The sequence below is a fragment of the Sorex araneus genome, chromosome 9, assembly GCF_027595985.1.
Source record: "Sorex araneus isolate mSorAra2 chromosome 9, mSorAra2.pri, whole genome shotgun sequence".
NCBI classification, from domain to species: Eukaryota; Metazoa; Chordata; class Mammalia; order Eulipotyphla; family Soricidae; genus Sorex; species Sorex araneus.
The window spans coordinates 7,932,443-7,955,713 of record NC_073310.1 but is presented as its reverse complement, the minus strand read 5'-3'; the positions used below and the strand labels follow the sequence as shown (position 1 = coordinate 7,955,713).

The 23,271-nt window shown below is 58.4% G+C and overlaps 1 protein-coding gene across 1 annotated transcript in view; it reads right to left on the bottom strand.

Annotated features, from left to right (window-relative positions):
* FBXW8 (F-box and WD repeat domain containing 8) overlaps positions 1-22,192 on the bottom strand; it is an 86,590-nt gene extending 64,398 nt beyond the window's left edge. The window contains exons 1-3 of the mRNA XM_055147014.1: positions 21,828-22,192; positions 12,178-12,282; positions 185-349 (exon numbers count right to left, since the gene is read on the bottom strand). Of these exons, the coding sequence (XP_055002989.1) occupies positions 185-349; positions 12,178-12,282; positions 21,828-22,127 (570 nt within the window). The 5' untranslated portion in view covers positions 22,128-22,192. The remainder of the gene's footprint in view (positions 1-184; positions 350-12,177; positions 12,283-21,827) is intronic.
* Between the last annotated feature and the right edge of the window lie 1,079 nt (positions 22,193-23,271).

Below are 23,271 nucleotides of genomic sequence, written 5' to 3'. Positions count from 1 at the left end.
AAAAAAGAAGTGGGAACAGCTATCCTAGCGGTGAGTAAGCCGGGAAACAGACCCCGGCGGCTGAGCCAGGCTCCCCACTCCGCGTGGGGGGGGCGCGGGCTGTCACGGGGCGGGGCGGGCCTGGCTCCGGGCCCGTGTCTGCGGAGGCTGGTCTCCTCCAGGTGCCGCGCCGGCCGCCGCCTACCTTCCAGTTGGTCCTGAGCGCCTGCTCCCTGGCGCGGCACTCCTGGAAGAGGAGCTTCCAGCAGGAGTAGTCGGAGATGCTGCTGGTGGGCAGGTGCCCCTCCTGCCGGCACAGCTTGTACCACAGCACCTCGTCTTCCGCAATCACCTTCCACGTCCTGCTCACCTACAACAGCGCAAGTGCCACAAATGTCAGACCCGGCAATTAGAGAGGCCCCTTGCCATCCAGAAATCAATCAACACCTTCCCGATCGCTCCGGGTTGATGGCAGGATAAAACGTCTCATTAACAAAGCACTCCGAGGTGGAAAAAAAAAAAACAGACACGCGAATGTTCCCTCGCTTTCTCTTTCGAGATTGCAAAACCGCGGCCCTCCCCGCGCACGCCGCATCCGAGAGGCCCCGGTGAGAGCCTTACGTAACAGATGAAAGAAAAACACACAAATACAGAAGAGGCGAAAATATCCGCCGGGCCGTGTTTCAGGAGAGCACTTCCGTTCTCCTCCCAACAGAAACTAACATTTCTACCCCGGAGAGTTGGCGAGGGGAGGTCTCGGAAACAAAAGGCTCTAAGGAAATATCCGTGACACAACCCCCCCACCCCGAGTAAACATTCAAGATCTCATTTTAGATGGGAATGTCAGATTTGAGTATACAGGTTAGAAACACACACACACACACACACACACACACACACACACACACACACACACACACACACACACACACACACACACACACACACACACACACACACACACCCCACTTCAACATAAAATAAACTCCAGCTTGTGAACCGGGATCGGAGTTCTGACAGTCGGGGAAACGAACGGTTTGTCTGGGCCGGGTTTCAACTCCCACAGTAGTCAGAGGAGGCGGCTGCCAGTGTTTTGTCTCCCGAGCCTAACTTGGGGAAGAGATGGATGCTCGACCTGCGTGCAGCTGGGTAAACTGAGGCAGACAGCACGGGAGCAAGGTGCTGGTGCAATCCATGTCACCAGCCTCAAGGCGGGAATGCACAGGGCCCACAGCCCGGCCGAGCGTGACTGACCACGGGTCTGAGGGAGCTGCGTCCTTAGCACGGCCCCAGGGGGACCACCTGGCAGCTCACAGCCGAGGAACGAGAACAGGAGACGAAGCAAGAGCGCTCACAGGGGCCAGAGCGATAGCACAGCAGGGAGGGCATTTGCCTTGCACGAAGCCGACCATGGTTCGATTCCCAGCATCCCATAGGGTCCCCCGAGTACCACCAGGAATAATTCCTGAGTGCATGAGCCAGGAGTAACCCCTGGGCATCGCCAGGTGTGACCCAAAAGGAAAAAAAAATAGAGTGCTCACAGCCTGCAGGCCAGACTCCACACACAGGGCCTCGGGCGATGACAAAGTACTCAGGGAGGCTCTCTTACAGGGTGGCAGGATCTGTCCCATCCCGCCGGACTTGGTCAACGTGGGTGGCCGGGAGAGGGTGTGCGAGTGAAAAGGAGACAGATACAAGAAGAGAGAGACAGACATAAGAAGGGACAGACACAAGAATGGGAGCAAGCTCCAATTTTATCTCAAGCTAGTTTTTTATAGTTGATTCTATAAGGAAGTGGGCAAAATGGGGGAATACAAAAAATGCAAAAGTTTAATAAAACTAGATGTGGGCCCTGATGGCAGTTACCCTGGGTACTGTTCTGCAACCTTCAAAAGGAACTTTTGATATTTTTCCCAAGAAGCAGTTGTTCCTTAATTACAAGTCAGGTTATACTGACATATTGGTTCCCAGGCATTGGTTCCCGGCAAGGGATTGAGGGCTTTGGTCGAAAAATCTGCCCCTCCATCAAAGCCGCAAGCGGGCTGCCCAAAATGGTCCAAATTAACTTTTCCCCAGACTCGTGTGGTTCACGGTTTACGGTCCATGATTCCCCCAAAAGTGACCTCAATACCGTAGACACAAGGGCCAGGAAGATTGCCCCATGGTTGGTAGCCTGCCTCATGAACTGGGGCAGCAGCAGCTGGGACAGAGAAGGGATCACTAAGTCAATGGTGAGTGGAGGGATTGTTCGGGATGGGAGATGTGTGCTGAAAGTAGACAAAGGACCAAACGTGATGGCCCCTCAGTACCTGTGTTGCAAACCATAATGCCCCAAAGTAGAGAGAGAGTATGGGGGAGATTGTCTGCCATGGAGGCAGGGGCAGGGTTGGAAAGGGAGGGATACTGGGGACATTGGCGGTAGAGAATGTGCACTGGTGGAGGGGTGGGTGTTCGATCACTCTATGACTGAAACTCAAACTTGAAAGCTTTGTAACTATATCTTAAAGTGAATCAATAAAAATAAAAATTAAAATTAAAAAAAAAGTGACCTCAATTTGGTGTTCATTACCCTTCAGGACCCCTTTACTTGGGTTTTTTTGGTTTTTCTTTTTTTGGCTTTGGGCTCCACCCAAGCTAGGGCGGTGGCGGCGGTGGCATTCAGTGTCAGGGGTCACAGCCGGGGCCGTAAGCATGCGACACGTGTGCTGTGCCACTTGAGCCACGTGCTCCATCCTGACATCCAACTTCTTCACTTTCTCAGCCTTGTAACCTCTGAAACCCTCCCAGCTCCCGCCAGCCCCCTCCCGCGCCCAGCGCTCTGGACCACCTCGGGGCCCGGGTCACTCAGCCCCTCGCCTGGAGAGATCATCTGCGAAACGCGTCCCAGGTGGATCATCAGAGCACTCAGGGAGAGAGCGCCCAGGCTGGGGCGGGGGCAGTGCCTGCAGGAAACCACTAGCGCCCGCCGCAGGCCGACGCAGGTGCATTCAGTGGCCTCTGTGGGTCACTGGCTGGTCCTATCCTGGCCGGAAGGGCGTCAGGGAAACAACCCCTCACTGGACCGGGTGGGGGTGGGGCCATGAGGAGCAGGAAAAGGCCGCCACAGCCTGCAGCATCCACTGTGAGGACCCTAAGGCACGGGGAGGCACACCCAGCTGTGCTCAGCTGGGGGGACCATACGGGGTGCTGTAGGATAACAGGGGGTTTGTCCTGTCAGCCTTGCCGCAGGGAACTTAGTTTACCTTAGAGCACTGTCCTTTCTGTGTGGACACAGGAAGACAGTTAATATTATGCTTTGTAACATGGGAGTTGATTGACTCCAATGATATTTACTCCCGGGCATCTGCTTTCTCAACTCAGTTGCCTTAGTTCCTAGCACCCTAAAAGCAGGGTCCCGACAAGGGACAGAATGGACCCAGGGCAAGCTGTGAGCTACCCTGGCATCGAAATGGGCCAAGCCAAAGCGCCACAATACTCAACTATAAGTTGAGAGCATGGTCATAGACAAATGTTGTCATGATCCAAAAGTAACGATGAGACTAGGACCCTGCTGGGGTTAGGAAGACTAACCTGACCTGAGGACTGTGGTCTAGGATACATAGTGAGATGTCCTCAGGAAAAACCAAACTTTAAGTCTGATATATCTCTTACCATGCTCATACAGAATAACATTGCTAGGAATATTAGAAGTAAATTTACTGGAACTATTTAAGTGGATTACTGGCTGAGGAAAGAAGAAAGCGACACACCCTGGCTGGGATCCCGCCCTTAAGCGGATCTCCTAGTAAACTGGAGTAATCTCCTTAGATGAGATTTGGTCCTTGAGTCAATCTCCTGGAGGAGTGGTCTCATCCCCTCTTTGTTGATTTGTCAATGTTCAACCCACCTTTGTGTCACCACCCTATGTGGTTGCTATATAAACTAAGACTGTAAAAGCAAAGTGAGAATCAAAGTCAGGGTCAGAGTCAGGAGGAAGAGTCAAAGTCAGAAGTAAGAGGAGAGTCAGAAGTGAGAGTGAGTACGGCTCCAAAGAGAGAAGCAGAAGGGCTCCGGAGAGAGAGATTGGAAGGAGAGAGATCAAAAGAGACCAGAGGAGAGACTACAGAGACAGAGACAGATAGAGAGACAGACAGAAGAGAGCACAGCGGCACACTCAGAAGCAGAGCACGGAGGAGGGGCCATCCTGATCCAGTCCATACACAGCAGCTCGAGAGCACCGAATGTGAGCAGCAAGAGAGAGAGGGAGGGAGAGGGAGGGAGCGAGGGAGGCAGGGAGGGAAAGAGGGAGGCACGGAGGGAAAGAGGGGGGGAGGGAGGAAGACAGGGAGAAAGAGAGAGGGCCGCCCCGAGAGCCCGTGAACACACCATCACATCACCTTCCCTGCACGCACATTTCTATTTTTTACAGGGTGCTGGAGACTGAACCCAGGTTGGCGGCGGTGAGGCGGGTGCCCTCCTGCCCAGCTTTCTCTCCCGCTGCACGGTCTTGCTTTTGGCCTGCCTGACCCACAGCTGAGCCGGCCCTGGGCACAGAGGCGACCTGTCCACCTGCAGGCGGTAAAAAATCCTTGAAAGAAGGACGCCACGGCACACGGTGTATCAAAGCGACATCCTGCCCGCCTGACACTCATACATGGGATGGGTGCAAGTTTCCGAGTTGAGAAGAGCAGATTCCAGGATCACGCGGGACTGGGAAACGGATTTAAGGGAACCGGGCAGTGGGCCGGAGAGACAGCTCGGCAGGCTGGGGCCCAGGCTTTGCCTGCGAGAGGCGTGGCCTCTGACCCAGCACCACGTGGTTCCAGAGTGACCCCCGAGCCCGGAGCCCGCAGCGGTCTCCCACGTGCGGCCCCCCGAATCCACCAGCCCGGATCCCTCTCCAGACTCCCCAGAGCTTTTGAGAGAGAGGTGTTGCCGCTTCCCCGAGCTCCGGCAGTTCCTGAACTCGTCGCACGGGGAGCCAGCTCGGACGGCCGGTGGCCGGCAGGGGACGCGGGAGAATGCTGGCTCAAGTCTCCAGCCAGTTGAGGCATCTGCCGGGCACTGAGGCCAGCAATGCTCGTCCACTTCCCGCCTCCATCTGCCAGATCAACACCGTCTGCTCACAGCAGACACCCGTGCGCGGGCCCCGACGGCCCCCGCGTGGCCGAGGCCAGCGAACCCGGAGGGGAGTCTGGGCGTCGACCCTGCACTCGGGCGGGGGCACGACGACGGCCCAGATAAGGGGCACCTGCGGGGTCCAGACGGCTATGAGGCCGCGCTGCTGCGCAGGGAGCTGCTGGGCGACGGGCGTCTCTCAGAGGCTCCAGACGCAACGCTCGCTGGTGCCAATTCCTGGCGCTGAGTGCCCACTCCTGGGCCCGGGCGTGGGGGCACGGGGCCAGCACAGCCACACGCGGCCAGCAGGAGGCTGCCAGCCGGGCCCTGGCAGCACGGCACCTGGAGCGTGGGACCCCCACGGCACGGACGTCCGCGTGTGCGAGCCACGATGAAGACGAGCCGCAGCTCCGGCGTGAACAGCCCCAGCAGGGGTGCGACTGGGGGAGCGAGCGCCACGCCCCAGGCCTGAGAGCGCCGCCACCCCGGCACCCACCCCCACCGAGCCCCACGACCACGGGCGGGAAGATAGGAGAAAGCAGAGAAGCCTCGCAGGGGCATCTCCACCACGTCAGGCTTTTAAAAGATGGGCCACGGTGGGGCTAGAGAGATAGCACAGCGGGGAGGGCGTTTGCCTTGCACGCGGCCAACCCGGGTTCAAATCCCAGCATCCCATAGGGTCCCCTGAGCACGGCCAGGGGTAATTCCTGAGTGCAGAGTCAGGAGTAACCCCTGTGCATCGCCAGGTGTGATCCAAAAAGAAAAAATAAAAAAGTTGGGCCACGGTGGGGCTAGAGAGATAGCACAGCGGGGAGGGTGTTGGCCTTGCACTCGGCCAACCCGGGTTCGATTCTCAGCATCCCATAGGGTCCCCTGAGCACTGCCAGGAGTAATTCCTGAGTGCAGAGCCAGGAGTAGCCCCTGTGCACTGCCAGGTGTGACCCAAAAAGCAAAGACCCAAATAAATAAATAAAAGTTGAGCCATAGCGCCAAAGAGATAGTTCGGTGGGCTGGGTGCTTGCCTTGCATGCAGCTGACCAGGGTTCGAGCCCCAGCACCCCAGAGGTGTCCCCCGAGCACAGAGCCAGGAGTCAGCCCTGAGCACTGCCGGGTGTGGCCCCCAAATTAAAAAGATGAAACAACCAGGCAGCGGAGGCAGGTTTCTGTGTCGGCTCTGAAGAGGAGGCAGCGCGGCTTCAACCCACGCAAGCTGAGATCTCGGGGTGGGCTACAGGGCGGGAACGTCTGGCCCATGGCACCGCCCCACGCCTGTCCCACAGGAAGTCACATGCGGGATAAAGCTGAAACCCTGGATAACAAACAAGAAATCGCTTTGAGAGATTTATAAGAAAGCTAGAACTGAGAATTACTCCCCCCAAAAGAGGGATCAGGATGGTACCTACAATCAGGCATCACACACAAAAAGGTGCCAACAATTTCTTTAGCAAATGCTAGAGGGAAGTGCTTTAGTACCTTCTTTTAAAGGAAAGCCCCTGCCCCTACACACACACACACACACACACACACACACACACACACACAGATAAAAGAACAGGACTTGAGAATCTTTCACTGCCCAAGGAAGTGTCAACAAGAGAAACACCCACTTAAACTTACACGAGTGAAATCTAGAGTTTCCCGAAGAGGAAATGAACAGCTTTTGATTTCTTAAGTTATATAAGTCGCAGACTGTAACTCTGGGAGGGGAAAAAAAACCAACTGCTGTTTCAAAGGCCTGCCGGTCAGGCTTCCCTGTACCCCGACTGGCACTTGGAGCGGTCGGCTCGGCACGGACCCCGTGGAGCGGGCCTCAGCTGCAGGAACGCGCTAATAAAAGTGTCTCCAGCATTCTGCTTTATGGCACTACTGCGAATTGTAGCATCTCACTCACACACACACACACACACTCGCGCGCGCGCACTCTTGGCTCAGAAATTGTCTTTATTAGCTCTGCCTGGATTAGGGTTACCAGGGAGGCCCAGCACGGGGGGAAGTGTCATTGTTCTTGCTGCAAGCCCACCCCCCCCCCCATACACAGCATCCGCACAGCTGCACCCAGGCTTCCTGGCCCCAACCCCTTCTCCCAGCGCTCCGGGACCATGTGCGGTGACCCCCCACCCCACCCCCAGGCAGTTGACTCCAAAGGTGCTTCTCAGGCCTCCCACTACTGGGTGAAAGCCCAGCCCGGAGGCTCCAGGGCACCCCGGGTTCCCTTCCCGCCCCCGCGGCCTTCTCCTCTCCCTCGGCCCTGAACCTGCACCTCTGGCCCACACTCACTCCCCCCACCCCCAGGTCTTGTCCCCTTTCCTGGCTCCAGAAGCCACTCATTCCTGCTCCACTAGCTGGCACAGCTCCCGGTCCCGAAGGGTCAGTGGTGCCCAGGCTATGCTCCACAAGCACCGAGCACCCGGACGCAGGAGAACGACTTTAACAGGGCCGGGCAGGGTCGCTGTTTATCTTCAAAGACCAGCATCTCCCACTCTCAGTCCAACAGTCTCTCGCTCTCGTAACGGTCTCGGTGACGGCAAACCTCCGACACGCCAAGTCCGGTGGAGAGTAGGGGCGAGTCCCAGGGCCACCCCCATACTCAGTGGCCGGCAGGGCCCTCCCGGGTTCCCCTAGGGGTGCTCTGCTCTGTCTCCCCGAGCCCGGATCGAAAGGAGGTGCCCACCGCACCCCGGGGAGCTCGAGGGAACTCCAGGAAGGGCAGAGGCAGCCCTCACCGCAGAGTGGGGCAGCGCCCCTGCGGGACACTGCACAGGCGGCCACTGTGACCCAGTCTCCGCCTGACGGTCTGGGTGGCGGCTGGGAAGACCCCAGGGTCACTTTTTTCCTGGAAACTTGAAATGTTCTCCAGTGAATGTTCCGGGCCTGAGTGACAGCACAGCGGGCAAGGAGCTGGCCTGGCACGTGGCCGGCCCAGGTGGGATTCCTGAACCCCGAAATGTCCCCCCCACCCTGGGCACAGCCAGGTGTGGCCCCAAAATTAAAATTATGGAAAAAAAAGTCCAAAAATAGTCTGGGTTCTAGCTTCGGGGCTATGTTTTTTGCTTTGGTAACACCTACTTCTGGCTTATCAACTCTGCCATGAATTTGAAGATTTTTTTCCATCTCGATATTGTCTCCATGGCCCCCCTTTCGCTTTCTGGTCATTTCTGGCCTCTTTACTTAAAAAAAAAAAAATCAACACCATGGACCACTCAGTGGAGCATCTAGCGTGGCGTGTAACTGAAACACACGTGAGGACCTGAGAAGGCCAAGGTCCCGGCTGAGGAGAGAGGCGGGCCGGTCTCCGGGCGCTGGGGAGGGACCGTCTGGGGGTCCTACGGGGAACGCGGCAAGGAAACTAGGAGGCTGGGGGCGGCATCACTGGTGCCGCGGTGCCGGGAGTGAACCCAGGACACGGTTCCCGTGGGCTGAGCCACACGGAGCCCCGGCCGGAGCCCTAGAGCCCGTGACGGCGGACGTGTTTCCGGAGCCCGCGGCAGCCAGGCACCGTGATGCCATGCGCCAAGTACACGGGCCGCGCAGGGCGGCAGCGGGGACGGGACCACGGGCCTCTCGCCCCCAGATTTCTTCTACTTTCTAAGGACTTTTTGCTGCTGTTTGGGGGCAGCACCCAGCGGTGCTCGGGGATCAGTCCTGGCAGCCTTGGGGGACACGTGGGGTGGCAGGGATCCGAGCCAGGTAGGCTGCGTGCAAAGCAGGTGCCCTGCCCGCCGCGCCACTGCTCCGGCCCCGAGACTTCTAAGGACTGACATCGATGTCTGCAGCACTTAAAATAAACGTGAGTTACCACCCAAACCCCAGCCCTCCGAATTATCCACGCTGTAATAAAACAGCACACTTCCTCTTTTCAGAAAAACCAAACCACGTCGTAATTCTGAAACCGACAACTTTGTCATCGTTACCAGCGATTAAAAATAGCCTCCTTCCCAGTGCCAGGAACCTGTGGGCCCACAACCAAATAGTAAGTAAATAAACAAGCACGAGATTGTAAATAGGAAACAGGGAAAGCCATTTACCGGGGAGAGAGACAGCGGGGAGAGGGAGGGAGGGAGAGAGAGAGAGAGAAAGAGAGAGAGAGAGAAAGAGAGAGAGAGTACCTACTATCTAGGCAGACTGGGGGGGTCACTGGGGTCACTGGTGGTAGGAAATGTGTTGGATCACTGTATGATTGAAACCCAACCATGACTGAAACCCAACCATGAACAACTTTCTAACTGTATCTCATGATGATTCAACTAAAATAGATATAAAATATAATACACATATAAGATATTGATGAGCAATGGGATGGCAGTGATACAGTGATTATATGCAATACTATATTATTATTACATCTAACATATATTTTATATAACAATACGTATAATGCATATTGCACTGTTGTGATATATCACATTTATAGTATGACTATACAGTAACCACCCGCGCTGTATATCCCGTATCTGGAACCCACACTGCTCCCAGACAGGGCGGAGGCCACTGGAGGCCAGCCTGCTGGGAGGTGCGGTCGAGGTCAGTGCAAGCCGCCACCTGTCCACGCCGGCCATGGGAGAAAGGACTCCAGTGTGGATGGCGGCGAGCCTCTGCTTCCCCCGACTGGCCAGGGACCCCGTCCAGCACCGCCTCCCGGCCGCCTTGAGCCGCCTCCTTCCTGACAAGCTGCGAACCAATTTGGCAGGAAGATCTAAGCAAACAGGTTCTCTCCGAGGGAAGGTCCAGTTCACGGGCCAGTGCCAGACAGCTGGCCAGGTCTCGCCCTGCCCCAAGGGGGTGGAGATTAAAGGGGAAAGGGCCCGCACACCCCCCTGGAGGCAGAATCACATTCCACTCAGCCCAGGGACATTTTTAAATAAAAACGCCTGGGGCCTGAGTGATAGCACAGCGGGGAGGGCGTTTGCATTGCACACTGCCGCCCTGAGTTCACCCTGGGTTCGCCCTGGGTTTGATCCCCAGCATCCCATATGGTCCCCCGAGCACCGCCAGGAGTGATTCCTGAGTACAGAGCCAGGAGTAACCCCTGTGCATTGCTGGGTGTGACCCAAAAAAGCAAGAAATTTAAAAATTAAATAAATAAAAACGCCGCTGGGAATAAACAAACTTGCTACTCTGCCGGCCTCCTGCACCCGCCTCACCCCCCACCTTGTGGTGTGCAGCGAAAGGCGGCTCTGGTGGCTTCATGAGAGAGCAACGAAACCAAGCCCGCACACACACTTGTGGTCACCCACTGCCATCCTCATGAGCCAAATCCTGGCTGAGCACTTCAGCAGGGTCCCTGTGCCAGGGCTGCGCTAAAGCTGAGGGAGAACGTGAGTGGGCGGGGCGGGGGGACCCCAACAGGCCCCGGCCGGGAGAGGTCTGCCTGACAATCGGGCCACTGTCTGCTCACACCTGCAGAATAATCTCACCAGCAGGACCGATCTCTCCTGCAATGCGCCCATTGTCCATTGTCTGGTGGAGACTCGCCCCCATCCTATCTCTCACTGATAGCCACTCCGGAGGAAAAGAAGAGCCCAGCAGCTGTGAAAGCCGCACGGCCCTTTCCCGAGCAGGGGGGCGAACACTGTCGAAAGAAAAGCTTCCTTCTGGGCAGCAGGGAGGACGATCGTATCGGGGAGAGCGGGCGGGCGCAGCGCCGTGGGCCTTGTGTCGCTGCACCCTTGTTTCCGACTCTTGGCAGCGGAGCCAACGTGTGAAGTTAAAACAGAGCCAGTCCGTTTCCTGGGGGAGAGGAGAGACGCTGCAGGTGCTCCCGCTGAACGGGCCCAGGGGCCCCGAGCCCGGCTCGAGGCGTCTGCTTGGTGGGGTCTAGCCTTGGAGCAATGTCTGCAGTCACTTCCGGAAACACCCCAGATTCTGTGTCTATCTGCCAGCACACCCCCCCACTCCCCACCCCCCGGAGTAACAAGGACGAGGAGGGCCGAGGGGGCAGGGGGCAGAGTGCTTCCCTTGCACATGGTCCAAACACGCGGCACAATTCCCAAGGACCAGCCGGTGGGGCCCCTGAACACAGCCAGGTATGGCCCAGAAACCTGGTCCCAAACCCAACGAAAGGCCAGGGCCGAGGTAAGGGGGCTGGGGGGCGTGAGTGGGGGGCTCAAGGGCTCTGCATGCAGCACGCCCGGGCTGGGGAGGGCGACCCCGGGCTGCGGGGCAGCGTGCAGGAGCCCCAGCTCCCGTCCCTGGGGTCCCAGCACCAGAGGGGCCCGAGCACCCCCAGGAGCAGCCCAGAGACAGATGCAAACGCCGACCCCCTTTCTGACTGCCCCCCAAGTCCAAACAGAGCCCCCACAAGCAGAATGTCCCATAAAGCAAGAGAGGGCGGAGAGACAGTCCAGGGGGCGGGAGCTGACGGCGCCCACCCTGGTTTGATCTCTGGCACTGCACCGCGCCCCCACGCATTGGGGGGTCATCGCTGGAGGTCCCCAGCACTGCCCGGGGGGCCTGGGTGGGCCCCAGCAAGGCCGAACAGTGCCAGCAACTCCGGCCCCGGCACAGAATGGGGGGCTGAGCACTGGGCCAGGGGGGGAAGGAGGGAGAGGGGAGAGAGAGGAGGGAAAACACAGAACTGGACGCGGAAGGGGAAGCCGGGACCCTGTGTGTCTCTGCATAAAGGCAGGGTCTCTGCAGCTGAAATTTGACTCACTGTCATCACTTTCCAAGAGCCTTCTTCTTGCTTTTTACATCTGATGGTTTATTTCCCCTTGGCCACACCTGGCTCTGTGCTCAGGGCCCACTCGTGGCAGTGCTTGGGGGACCATCCGCAGTGCTAGGATTTGAACCACAGTGTGGCGACCACTTCCCTCCTGCTCCCCTTCCTCCTTCCGTGTGTGTGTGTGTGTGTGTTTGTGTGTGTGTGTGTGTGTGTCCCACTGGACAGGCCTTCTGTCTGCTCACTCACAGAACGTGGCTTTCCCCATGCGCTGACTGATCTCCCCCCACTGGGCATGAGGCCACCAAGTGGGTCCCTGTGTCTGGAGACTATCCCCCACCTCCCACTCCCAGGGTGAGTCTGAGTAAGTACAAGGCGGGGCTGGCCCGGGGGTCCCTCAGGTCACTGAGGTGTTAAGAGGGAGGATGCTGCCATCAGCTCACCTGTGCGCATCTGCCCAGGTCCGTCTTGTCCAGGTACTGGAAGATATTGATCGCCAGCTCGTAGGGCAGCTGGATGTCAAAGAAGGGCACGTCATCCATTTCATTCTGGGGGGAGAGAGAGAGAGGGAGAAAGGCGCTAAACTCACCACTCCCAGGAAGGAGGCGCTCCCTCGTGTGGGCAGTGGGCAGCGAGTGGGCACCGGGCCCCGAGCTCAAGCCGCACAACAGAACCAGGCGGCAGAGGAACACGCCCAGACGGTGACAGGAGGCCTTGGGGCTTCTCACAGTGAACAAGAAGTGGAGCCTCAGCACCAGGGGGACAGAGCCCAGTTCTGCGGACACCCCGGCCCCACAATCCAAGGGAGGGCTGCCCAGGAGCCCCAAGTGGCGTCAGAACGGAGGTGAGGGCGACACAGCGGGGAGTGTGGAAGGGGTGCTGGAGGGAGGGGACGGTGGGTCGGGCGCTTGTGCTGCACTTGGCGGCCCAGGTTCAATCCCCACACCCCCTATGGTCCCTCAAGCACTGCCGGGTGGGCCCTGAGCACAGAGCCAAGAGCAAGCCCTGAGCACCGCCGGTACCACCCCTCCCCCGAGACGGAGGTTCCTGCTGCCGTCCCCCACCCCTGGGCCCCGCACTCTCCCAGGAACGGGGTGCTGGACACCCTCGCAGGGAGCACCAGCTCCCGGGGGCCGGGCATGCGCAGGGCAGCAGGGGCCGGGCAAACAACGCTGCTCTTCTCGGGTGTCACTCACGAGTGCGGAGAAGTGAGAGCTCGCCCGCCTCTGGGCGAGCAGCCGGGGGTGAGGTCAGAGGGGTGGGCGATAAGGAGCACAAAGGGCGGGAGCACGGAGAGACGCGGGGCCTGTCACACACGGGGGAGACTCGGGGCCTGACACACACGAGACAGACGCGGGACCCGCACACACGGGACAGATGCGGGGCCTGTCACACATGGAACAGACACGGGGCCTGTCACACATGGGACAGATGCGGGGCCTGTCACGCACAGGACAGACTTGGGGCCTGTCACGCACAGGACAGACGCGGGGCTTGTCACACACGGGACAGACAGGGGCCCTGCACTCACGGGAAAGTGCTGGGACAGAGGCAGTCCAGCCCTGCAGACACCACTGGGGGAAATCTGCTGTGAATAGCCTCAGGTGCCCTCAAGGGCCCCAGGGCGAGCGCAGGGCAGAGCTGGACACTGGAGCTTCCATACTAGCCTGAGGCCCCGCTCACACCCCAGGGGCATCAGGTTTCCATGCCTGCAGGGGTCTCAGGGTGTCAGGATGATCCCGGCGAGCAGGAACGCGTTGGCAAAAACAGCGCAAGGCTAAGTAAATGAAGGAGGCCAGAGAGGATCTCTAGAGGGAAACGGAGTAAGCGCTGACAGTTCTCGGAGAGCAAAGAAAGAACAGAATGTTAAATTAGGGGAGAAATGTTCATTACACAGAAGGAAAAAAAAAAAAGAAAACAGGAAAAAATCTGCAAGTATAATGACAAGAGGCCAGTGCCTAAACAAGTGAAGGGGACGCGCTGGTCTAACGCCAGGCCGGGCTCCCCGCAGAGAGGCCCAGGGGCCCGGGCTCTCCTTGCTGCGACCAGGAGAGCTTCCGGCCACTGCGAAGGGTCCACGTCGGCAGCTCCCTTGGACTGCGGGAAGGCGGAGCAGCTCTGAAAATGAGGAGGGCCAGAGAGATAGCACAGTGGGTAGGGCACTAGCCTGGATCCCTGGCACCCCCTATGGTCCCCCGAGCCCCGTCAGGAGTGACCCCTGCACACAGAGCCAGGAGTAATCCATGCACAGAGTCAAGCGTGATCCCTGGACACAGAGTCAGGCGTGAGCCCTGAGCACTGAGTCAGGAGTGATCCCTGGGCACAGAGTCAGAGGGCGCGGCCGCCTCCTTCCCTGGCAGGACCCACCGGCTCACCGGTCCTCCCCACTGACGTGGGCTTGTGGGCGGGGACCCCTTTCAGCCCCCTCCCGGGCAGCCTCTGCTTACCCAGAGCCGATCCCCCTGGCACGCTCACAGCTGGCGGGGGCAGGGGTGAAAGGAGAGGAGGAGCGAGGCACCCAGACAACAGTGCTCCGAGGCTAGACGGCAGGAAGAGAGGAGGCATCCACAAAGGACCCTTAGGGGGTCCCCCCCAGGCACGCAGCAGGCGTGGGTGAGAGAGGGGGCATGGCAACAGCCGGGAAGCACCGTGGTCTAACGGGGCTCGACGACACGCCACAGTGCTCTCAGAGTCACAGCAGCCAAACAAAAGGGATAGAGGGTCCCTGGCACGCCGGGTCCCCCAACTGTCGCGGAAACATCCCTCCCTGCCCTACCCCGGCAGGCTGACAGGACGCCCCCTCTGAAGGAGTATGCAGACACCCCAAGCCACCTGCAGAGACCACACCATCCCCAGGGAGGGGGGTCTCCCCGGCTGCTCCCGAGGCAGTCACTGGAGCCCCTGCGGGGGTCTCGGCCCTGTCACTGACTCCTGGGGTACAGAACACCCCCTGCCGTGCTCACAGCCGGGTCCCCTCTTGCACTGTCCCTGCCCAAGGAGCAGCGTCCCCCCCACCATGGAAACGCGCCCCCCCTGGAACGGCCAACAGCTCGGGACCACTCTGAGGGCCACCCCTAAGCTAGCAGCTGGCGAAGCGTGTCCACCCGCCGGCCAGCACCAGCCAGAGCAAAGCGCTTCCCCAAGACCTGCCTGCAACCCCGACCCGGATGCTTTTGTGGCCAATCCAGTTTCCCCCCCCCCCCGAAAGCACCCAATGGGCCCCCTCCCAATAACCCTGCATCAGCACCTTCCCCAGGCCACTCGGGCGAGACCCCAGAGGCACTCCAGGCAACCTGCTCCCCCCTCCTCTCCCCAAGGAGGCCTGATGAATGCAGGGGGACACAGGTGACGTCAGCGACCCCCCCAACAGGAAACCAAGGTGGTTCCAGGTGAGGGGCGATTCCTGGGCTTGGGGGGCAGCAGGGAGGCAACCCCATCCTGGCTGAGGCAGGCCGGCAGCACTGGGGGCTTCCGGGGCTTCCCAAGGCTCGGATGGACGAGGAAGAGACCCTCGTGTGAGAGACACTCCTCGCCACGGCGGGGGACGCTGAGGGCTCCGGCCCATCTCCCTGGCCGCACACGGCCATCCCCAAAGCCCGGAGCCCTGGAGCCTGCCCCGGGTCTCCACTGCAAACGGGTGTTTCCGAGAAAGAAGAGAGTCGGGATACTGGAAATATTAATCCAGAGACTTTGGTCAACTATGAAAATATCAACATGACGACAGGGCATAAAAGGAATCGCTTTGCATCCATTTTAATGAGCCCGCGGTGTACGGCTGGCCGATCACACTACAGAAGGCCCATTAAACTCAACCTGTGAATCCTCTGCCAAATTTTGTTTTTGTTTTTGGGTCACACCTGGCGATGCATGCACAGGGGTTGCTCCTGGCTCTGCACACAGGAATTACTCCTGGTGGTGCTCAGGGGACCATATGGGATGCTGGGATTCGAACCCGGGTTGGCCGCGTGCAAGGCAAACGCCCTACATTCACTCGCTACAATTGTTGCCTTTTCATCTGATTTGCCTGGGGTTAATCTGCAGTGCTCGGGACCTATCCTGAGCCCAGTGCTTGGCTCTGGAGCGACTTCCAGCGGTGTCAGGGGCCAAACCCCTGCCCTGCCCATCCAAAACATCTGCGGGGTTTAAAACACGCACATGAGGGGCCGGAGACGCAGGACAGGGTTGGAGCAGCTGCTCAGCACAGGGAGGATCCTGGTTTGATCGCCAGCATCGTAGAGAGTCTCCTGAGCGCCGGCAGCGGTGACCCCTGAGCACAGGGCCAGGAGTAAGCCCTGAACTTCCCAGAGAGCCTCACACCCCCCAAAAGCCGAGCGCCACAAGCCTCCACCGTAGATAGAAAAATCAATCCTTCTCCCATCAAGAAGAGAAAGAAAGGCAGGTCATGTTACTGTGTTGACTCCGAGTCAGTGAACGGGAGACTTTCCCAAAGTCTCCTGGACTTACTCCAAAAGTGCTCGGAGAAACTGCAAAGGGATCCGTCCCCGGAGGCCGCCTGACTCGGCGCGCTAATGTAAGCCGCACTCGGCGAGCACATTGGTCGGCGCCTCTGGTGAGAAACTGAATCTGCCTTCTCTTGTTCAGCAGGAGGGATAATGACCCAGAGACAAACCAGCGCCGAGTGCAGGGATGGGCTTGAGGTTTGTTTGCAATGTGCCTCTCCCAGGGAGGAGGATGAGGAGGACGAGGACGAGGAGGACGAGGAGGAGGAGGAGGCGGCAGTGGCGGTGCTCTCTGGCCAGGAAACTTACCCCGGGCTCCAGCAACAGCCGGCATCGCCGGGCTGGGTGTAAGGCATTTATCTATCTCTGCCTTACACACTCCGGCCCCGGTGCAGCCCGGCGAGGGAGGGAGCAGACCCCGGGCTGTCGAGAGAAGGCCAGGCCGACCAGCTCCTCTCCCTCCCGCGTCTCTTAGAAAACCCGGGCCAAAGGGGTGGGCAGAAGCGCCCAGCGCCCCGTCCAGGTCACGGGCGTCTTTGCAAGCCTGCCTTAAAACACGCGTTGCTCGGCCGGCGGCCTCTGTGCAGGTTTTGTTCTCCTCATATTCGCCCCCAGTTTCCTAAATATTTTTACATGTAGCTGTGAGACAGTTTCACAGCCGCAGAAAAGCATGACGCTGTTTAAAATAGGACGTTTCGGGGCCAGAGAGACAGGACAGTGGGTAGGGCATGTGCCTTGCAGGCGGCTGACACCCCGGTACCCCCAGGTTCCTCAGGCACGGCCAGGAGTGATCCCTGATCACGGAGCCAGGCTCGGTGTGGCCCCCAAAACAGATGAAACAAACTCAGCTGTCTTAGCATGCTACCTAAACTATAATCATCAAAATAAATAAAAGTAAATACATAAATAAAAGGTGTTTCACATTCGAAACACTATGTGAACTGGGGGCCAAGTCCGGGGCCGGGAGGGGAGGTGTCAGACAGATGTGGAAAAGGGGACCTCCACGCAAAGTGCTGGAAGGGCGGGACCCTCACACAGAGGCGACCTGGGCTCAGCCCGGCACCCCAGATAGTCCCCCGAGCACTGCCAGGCACATGCAAGGCCTCAACACAGAGCAGTTCCCCCTGAGCACCGCCAGGTGTGGGCCAGAAAAATGAAAGGCGACAGGAAGGCAGGAAGGGAAAAGAAAAAGCAAAGCAAAGAAGAAAAGAAAAGAGAAGAAAAGAAAAGGAAGGAAGGAAAAGAAAGGAAAAGAAATGAGGGGAAGGAAGGGAAGGGAAGAGGAGAGGAGAGGAGAAAAGAGAAGAAAAAGGAAGAAATGAATAAATCAGATCAATCCTGATAAAAGAGAATCAAAACAAGAGACTACAGAAGGCAATAATCCCCTGCTAATTCCCTCTGGAGCGATTAGAAAGTCAACTATTTAGATACTGGAAATCATTTCTCCAAAGACCAGACGCTAGGGGCTCAGGCGATAGCACAGCGGGGAGGGCATTTGCCTTGCAATCGAACCGACTCGGGTTCGATTCCCAGCATCCCATATGGCCCCCTGAGCACTGCCAGGAGTAATTTCTGAGTGCAGAGCCAGGAGTAACCCCTGAGCATCGCTGGGTATGACCAGAAAGAAAAAAAAAAAAAAACAAAGACCAGACGCTAAACTTCACAGGAATGCAGGAGGGGTTCAAGTGGGTCCTGGGGTGATACGGCCCCTTCCTCCCTGGAATCAACACACGCGGTGCCGCCCCACAGCAGAGGCCAGGAACACCCCGCCCCCACCCCAACCACTCCGCCCTCACCCTATGATTCCCTGGCCACACCACCAAAGGCTGGTGGCAGAACTCCCCGGCGGGAAGGATGTGGGAGGGGTGCATGTGCTGGGGGCAAGAGGGGGTCCCAGGCAGTGGGTGCGGCCACGGGGGAGTAAGCGTAGGGCAGAACAGCCAGGCAGGCGGCAGCCTTCAGAACTCCAGAATCCAGAGAGGAGGAGGGGGAAGCTCGTCTCTGGAGCTAACGGAGCTGCACTGACCCGGGCCTGAAAGCCACAGTCGGACCGTCGGAACGGACTACAGAAACAGTAACATGCGGAGTAAAGCCAAAACTCGGGATACCAAAACGCAGAGCTCGTTTTTAAAACGCGGGGCAGGAGCTACAGCGGGCCAGGAGCTACGGTGGATCGTAGGCAGCCTTAGCTCATGTTTAATCCCCGGCATCCAACACAGTCCCTCCCCCCAGCACTGCCAGAGACCCCCGAGCGCACAGCAAGTCCTGAACACTGCCAAGTGTGGCCCCCAAACAAACAAACAAGATGGGGCCAAAGAGATAGCACAGCAGGTAGGACGCCTGCCTTGTGTGCGGTCTCGCCCAGCTCAACCCAAGTCCGCCAGGAACAATCCCTGAGCAGAGCCAGGAGTAAGCCCTGAGCACTGCAAGGTGTGAACCCCCCAAATCAGAACAAAACAACAAGGCAGCAACCCTGCGGCATCTGAGCAAACAGAAGCCCCCTGGATCTGGGGCCTGTGGCCAGAGGTCACGTGCCCCTGCTGCCGTCCAGAAGGCCTCCGCGACGCCAGCCGCCCCGCCCCCCTCCTTGAAGGGCGGCCGGCCCAGGGAGGCTTCTGGGACAGACATCACCGTTCACGGCGACAGCTCACTGGCGGAGCGCAGGACTCAATCAATCCCCCAAAGCAGAACAAAATGAGACCCTCCGGAAACGCACACCTACGCTTAGCCCCTCGATCCGCTTTGTTTCCCAGCGCTTTCGGCAGCTGACAATGAGCTGCTGCCGCCCCCCTCCGCTCCATCTGGTGACTTTTGCAGGGGGCCGCAGTTTGGGCTGGGAGGATGAGGAGAGGGGTCCCGCTCACCGCCAGAAGCTGCTTAAGGAGTCGTGCGGACTGCAGTGACACCCGCGGGGCCTGGGGCAGCAGAACTCTCTGACCCGGAGACAGAGGGCCTAGGCCCCAAGACATCCCCGGTAAACTCCGAGACCGTGAGGAAAGGTGCCCGAGAAGAGACCCGCAGAGTCCCGGGCTGAAGGCGCCCCTGGCGGGAGGACCCACGCCTCAGAGTCGGGGCAAGGCGGGCAGGGGAGGTGGGGTGGAGGGTCACAGGCGAGTGAGCTTTATAAAGCCAGGCAGGCAGTGCTGGGAGACCGGAGACAGACTGCGGGGGGCACACTTGCCTTGCACGCAGCCGATCTCGACTCAGTCCCCGGCACTACATAGGATCTCCCGAGCACTGCCAGGAGTGATCCCTGAGCACAGAGGCACGAGTAAGCCCTGCGCCCAACAGCCCAAACCACCAACCCACCACCACCACCACTACCGGGTCCCAAATAAAGGAAGGCCAGTCAGCAAGGAGGACGGGGTGTCACTGCAGAGAAGCTCCCAGAGCTCGTGCTGGTTTGGTCTGCCTCATTCCACGTCAGCAGGATTCCTGGCTGGTTGCTAAGAAACCGAGGCATCCGCTTCATTTTTGCTGCCAATATAGCTCTGATGAGTATTGGCATCGTGAGCAATACCTCTTGGCCAAAGCATTAAAAAAGTTCTTAACAGCCTAGAAAACCCCAATCTGAACTTGAAGAATGCTCTGAGTGTTCCCAGGAGTCCTGTCAACGGCAGAGCCTCTTTGCCTGGACTCCGTGGGAAACAATTCTGCCCCGGATTATTTTAACTCAGCAAACCTAAGGGGCCCCTTTGGCCCTGAGTTAGGCAGAGGTGCGGGGGCAAGAATTCAGACAGCGGGTCCTGCCATCCTCGGAGAAGCCAGGAGCTGAGCGATCTGTGCTGAGTCTTAGGTAAGAGGAAACGGAGTGGCCAGGGGCCTCCTGCAGTACTGGCAACTTGCTGCACACAGAGGCCCTTGAAGCGAGAAAATCCCACTCTTCACTTCATGCCTCTCACCAGAGAGGCACAGGGCAGCACCCTTCTCTAGGCGAGTGGAGGCAGGGAGAATGAGCTCTGAGTGACATCACTCAGTGCCAAGGACCCAACCTGGGCCTCTCGCAGGTGCCCCAACCACTGAGTTCTCCTGCGCCGGTGTTGCTCCTCTTTGCTTGTTTTGTTTTGTTTTTTTAAACACTGTCAGACTTCACTAGTGACTCACTGCTTCTAGAAGTAGGCACGCAGCCAGCACGCGTTTTTGAACTACTTGAAAGAGACACAAAAGTGACCAAGCCTTAGAAATACGGTAGTGCAGAACTCGACAGAATATAAAAATCTCCCCAGGGCTCATTTAAAAATTATTAATTTATTAGTAACCATTAACACCCTATATTTAGCAAATGATGTACGCAAGCAACTTGCCAGTTATAGAATTACTCCAAACCGGAAAAGTGTCTGCTTTGCACCTAAATGAAATTTGTCATCGAGATCTGATGTTCTGTCCGGAGGCTGAGTCCTGGGCACACTCGGGAGATCTTTGGGAAAGCTGTCAAGAGAACTTTATCTTTTTTCTCTGTCCGAGAAAGTGAAGGTTCCTGTCTTGCACCAAGTTCTGGGAAGGAATGCATGCTCCTAAGAAGGTCCGCCAAGCTAACGATAGTTCCCCAAGGGATGTATTCCCCCCACACACACTTTATTCATAAACTAAAAATGCATGCAGTTAGGCAACACTGGACAAACCAGCCCACGCAGTTCAAATTCCTTTCTCTCCAACTCCCGGTCCCCCCTGGCAGCTCTGGGTTAAGTGTTGGGAATCCTGGGGCCGGGCGCGGCTCAAAGAAACTGGAGCTCTTGTGTTCTCTTTGGCACGTGCAAATCCTGGGGCCCCATCCCCAGCATCACAGACAGTGCTCCCCGACACCCTCCCCCCAAAAAAAATAAAAATAAAAAACAAGTCAAAAGGCTGGAATCCCTCTAGAATACTGACATTGGGGGAGGCCGGATATTGGGGAGTGAGGAGGGGAGGCGTGAGCAGCCCTGCCTTAACCTGCTAGGGCATCTCCCTCCCCATCCCCACTGAGGGGGTCCCCAAATTTACCTGCGGACACTGCCAAGCCGGGGGTCCCCAAATTTATCACTGTTACATTGGGGACCCCAAATTTATCTGTAACACTGCCAAGCTGGGGGGTCCCCAAATTTATCAGACACTGTCACGTTGGGGACCCCCAAATTTATCTGCAGACACTCCCAAGTTGGGGGCCCCCAAATTTATCAGACAGTCAGGCTGAGGGTCCCCAAATTTATCTACAGACACTGCCAAGTTGGGGGGGGTCCCCAAATTTATCAGACACTGTCAGGTTGGGGATCCCCAAATGTATCTAGACACTGCCAAGGGGCCCCCAAATTTATCATACACTGTCAAGCTGGGGGTCCCCAAATTTATCTGCAGACACTGCCAAGTTGGGGGGTCCCCAAATTTATCAGACACTGTCAGGTTGGGGATCCCCAAATGTATCTACAGACACTGCCAAGGGGCCCCCAAATTTATCATATACTGTCAGGCTGGGGGTCCCCAAATTTATCTGCAGACACTGCCAAGTTGAGGGGTGGGGCGTGAAAGTCGGCCCAGGGGTTCAGAGCCGCTCCGCATCCCCTCCCCCGACTCTGCAAGGGGTGTGCGCGTGGGGGAGGGGGCGTGGCGGGGGGGGGCAGGGCGCACGCGGGGGGGCGGGGGCCGGGCCGCCCACTCACCAGGTCGCGGATGAGCTGGTCCACCAGCTGCTCCCCGCCCCCGGGGCCCTCGCGCGCCGGCGGGGAGCGGGAGCGGCTGGCCGCGTCCTGCCTGTCGGCCCGGCCGGCCCTGGCCGCGGGCGGCCGCCCCGCGCCCTCCAGCAGCCCCTGGGCCAGCGCCAGGTACCCGGAGGCCGGCTCGGGCCTCCGCGCGCGCCCGCGCTCCGCAGCCTCGGGCCGCCGCCGCTTCGCCAGCGCCTGCGACTGCGCCAGCTCCTCCTGCCAGCGCCGGCGGAACTCGTCCAGGTCCTGCGCGTCCATGGCGCTGCCCGCGCCCGCCGCCGCCACGGGGCAGTCCGGCCGCCGGAAGTGCCCGGCGCCGCCGCCGGAAGCCGCCGCCTCCGCCTCGCGCGGGTTCCGGCCGGCCCCGCCCCCCGCGGGCCTTTGGTTCCGCCCGCCGCGTGCGGGGTAGGCGTCGCGCGCTCCCAGCTGGGGAGGCCGCGCCCCGAGCTGCCCCGCGCGTGGCTTCGGCCCGCGTGGACGTTGCAACCCCACGCGCTGGTGCTTCGCGCTACTGTTGCAAATAGAAAAAAATTGGCCCTACCTGGCATCTCCTGTGGTCCCCCACCCCGCGGTCCCCCACCCCGCCGGGAGTGATTTCTTTTTTTTTTTTTTTCCTCTCTCTTTTTGGGTCACACTCAGCGATGCACTCAGGAATTACACCTGGCGGGGCTCGGTGGACACTTTGGGATGCTGGGGATCGAACCCGGTGCGCCGGATGCAAGGCAAACGCCCTCCCCGCTGTACTACTGCTCCAGCCCCGTCCAGGAGTGATTTCTGAGTGCAGCCACTAAGGCACCATCCGGGGTGGCCCAAATACGCCACAGCAACAACAAAAGTCCAAACAGGCCTGAAGGGGGGCTTGTTCCATGGGGGGGCACTCCCACCCCTCTAAGCCCTGAGTCTCTCACCCCCTCCAAGTTTCTGCCTGGGCTTAAAGCGATCAATCTGGATTTCCCCTGATCCTCACTGGTGAGGTTAATGCCACAAGCTCCTTCCCCCTGCTTTCCCCTCTGGGAAGGTGGCTTTACCTGAGCGCTTTTATTAATAACTTGGGTGCACCTCAGTCTACAGTCAATATAAACCTCCCATTTTTTGCATGGCAGCTTATAAGGCCTTTGCAGCTGCTAGTCCCCACCTGCAGCTGCAGGATTCAATAAACTCATCCACCCGCTTGTTTGTTTTTCTCTTTGACATTTTGCACTGAACTCTTAGATGCCAGTGGCAGAAAATCCAATATTTAAATCAGTTCCCTCCTTCCCCCAACCCAAATGCCTTCTTGGGATTTGCATTGGAATGTGCTGGGAGAGAATCTCCTTTAAAAGGGTCTGGGGAAGAGGCCTCTCAACTTGTCATCTGAATTAAAAAACAACAGGCGGCTAACCCAGGAAGATACGACAGGGAT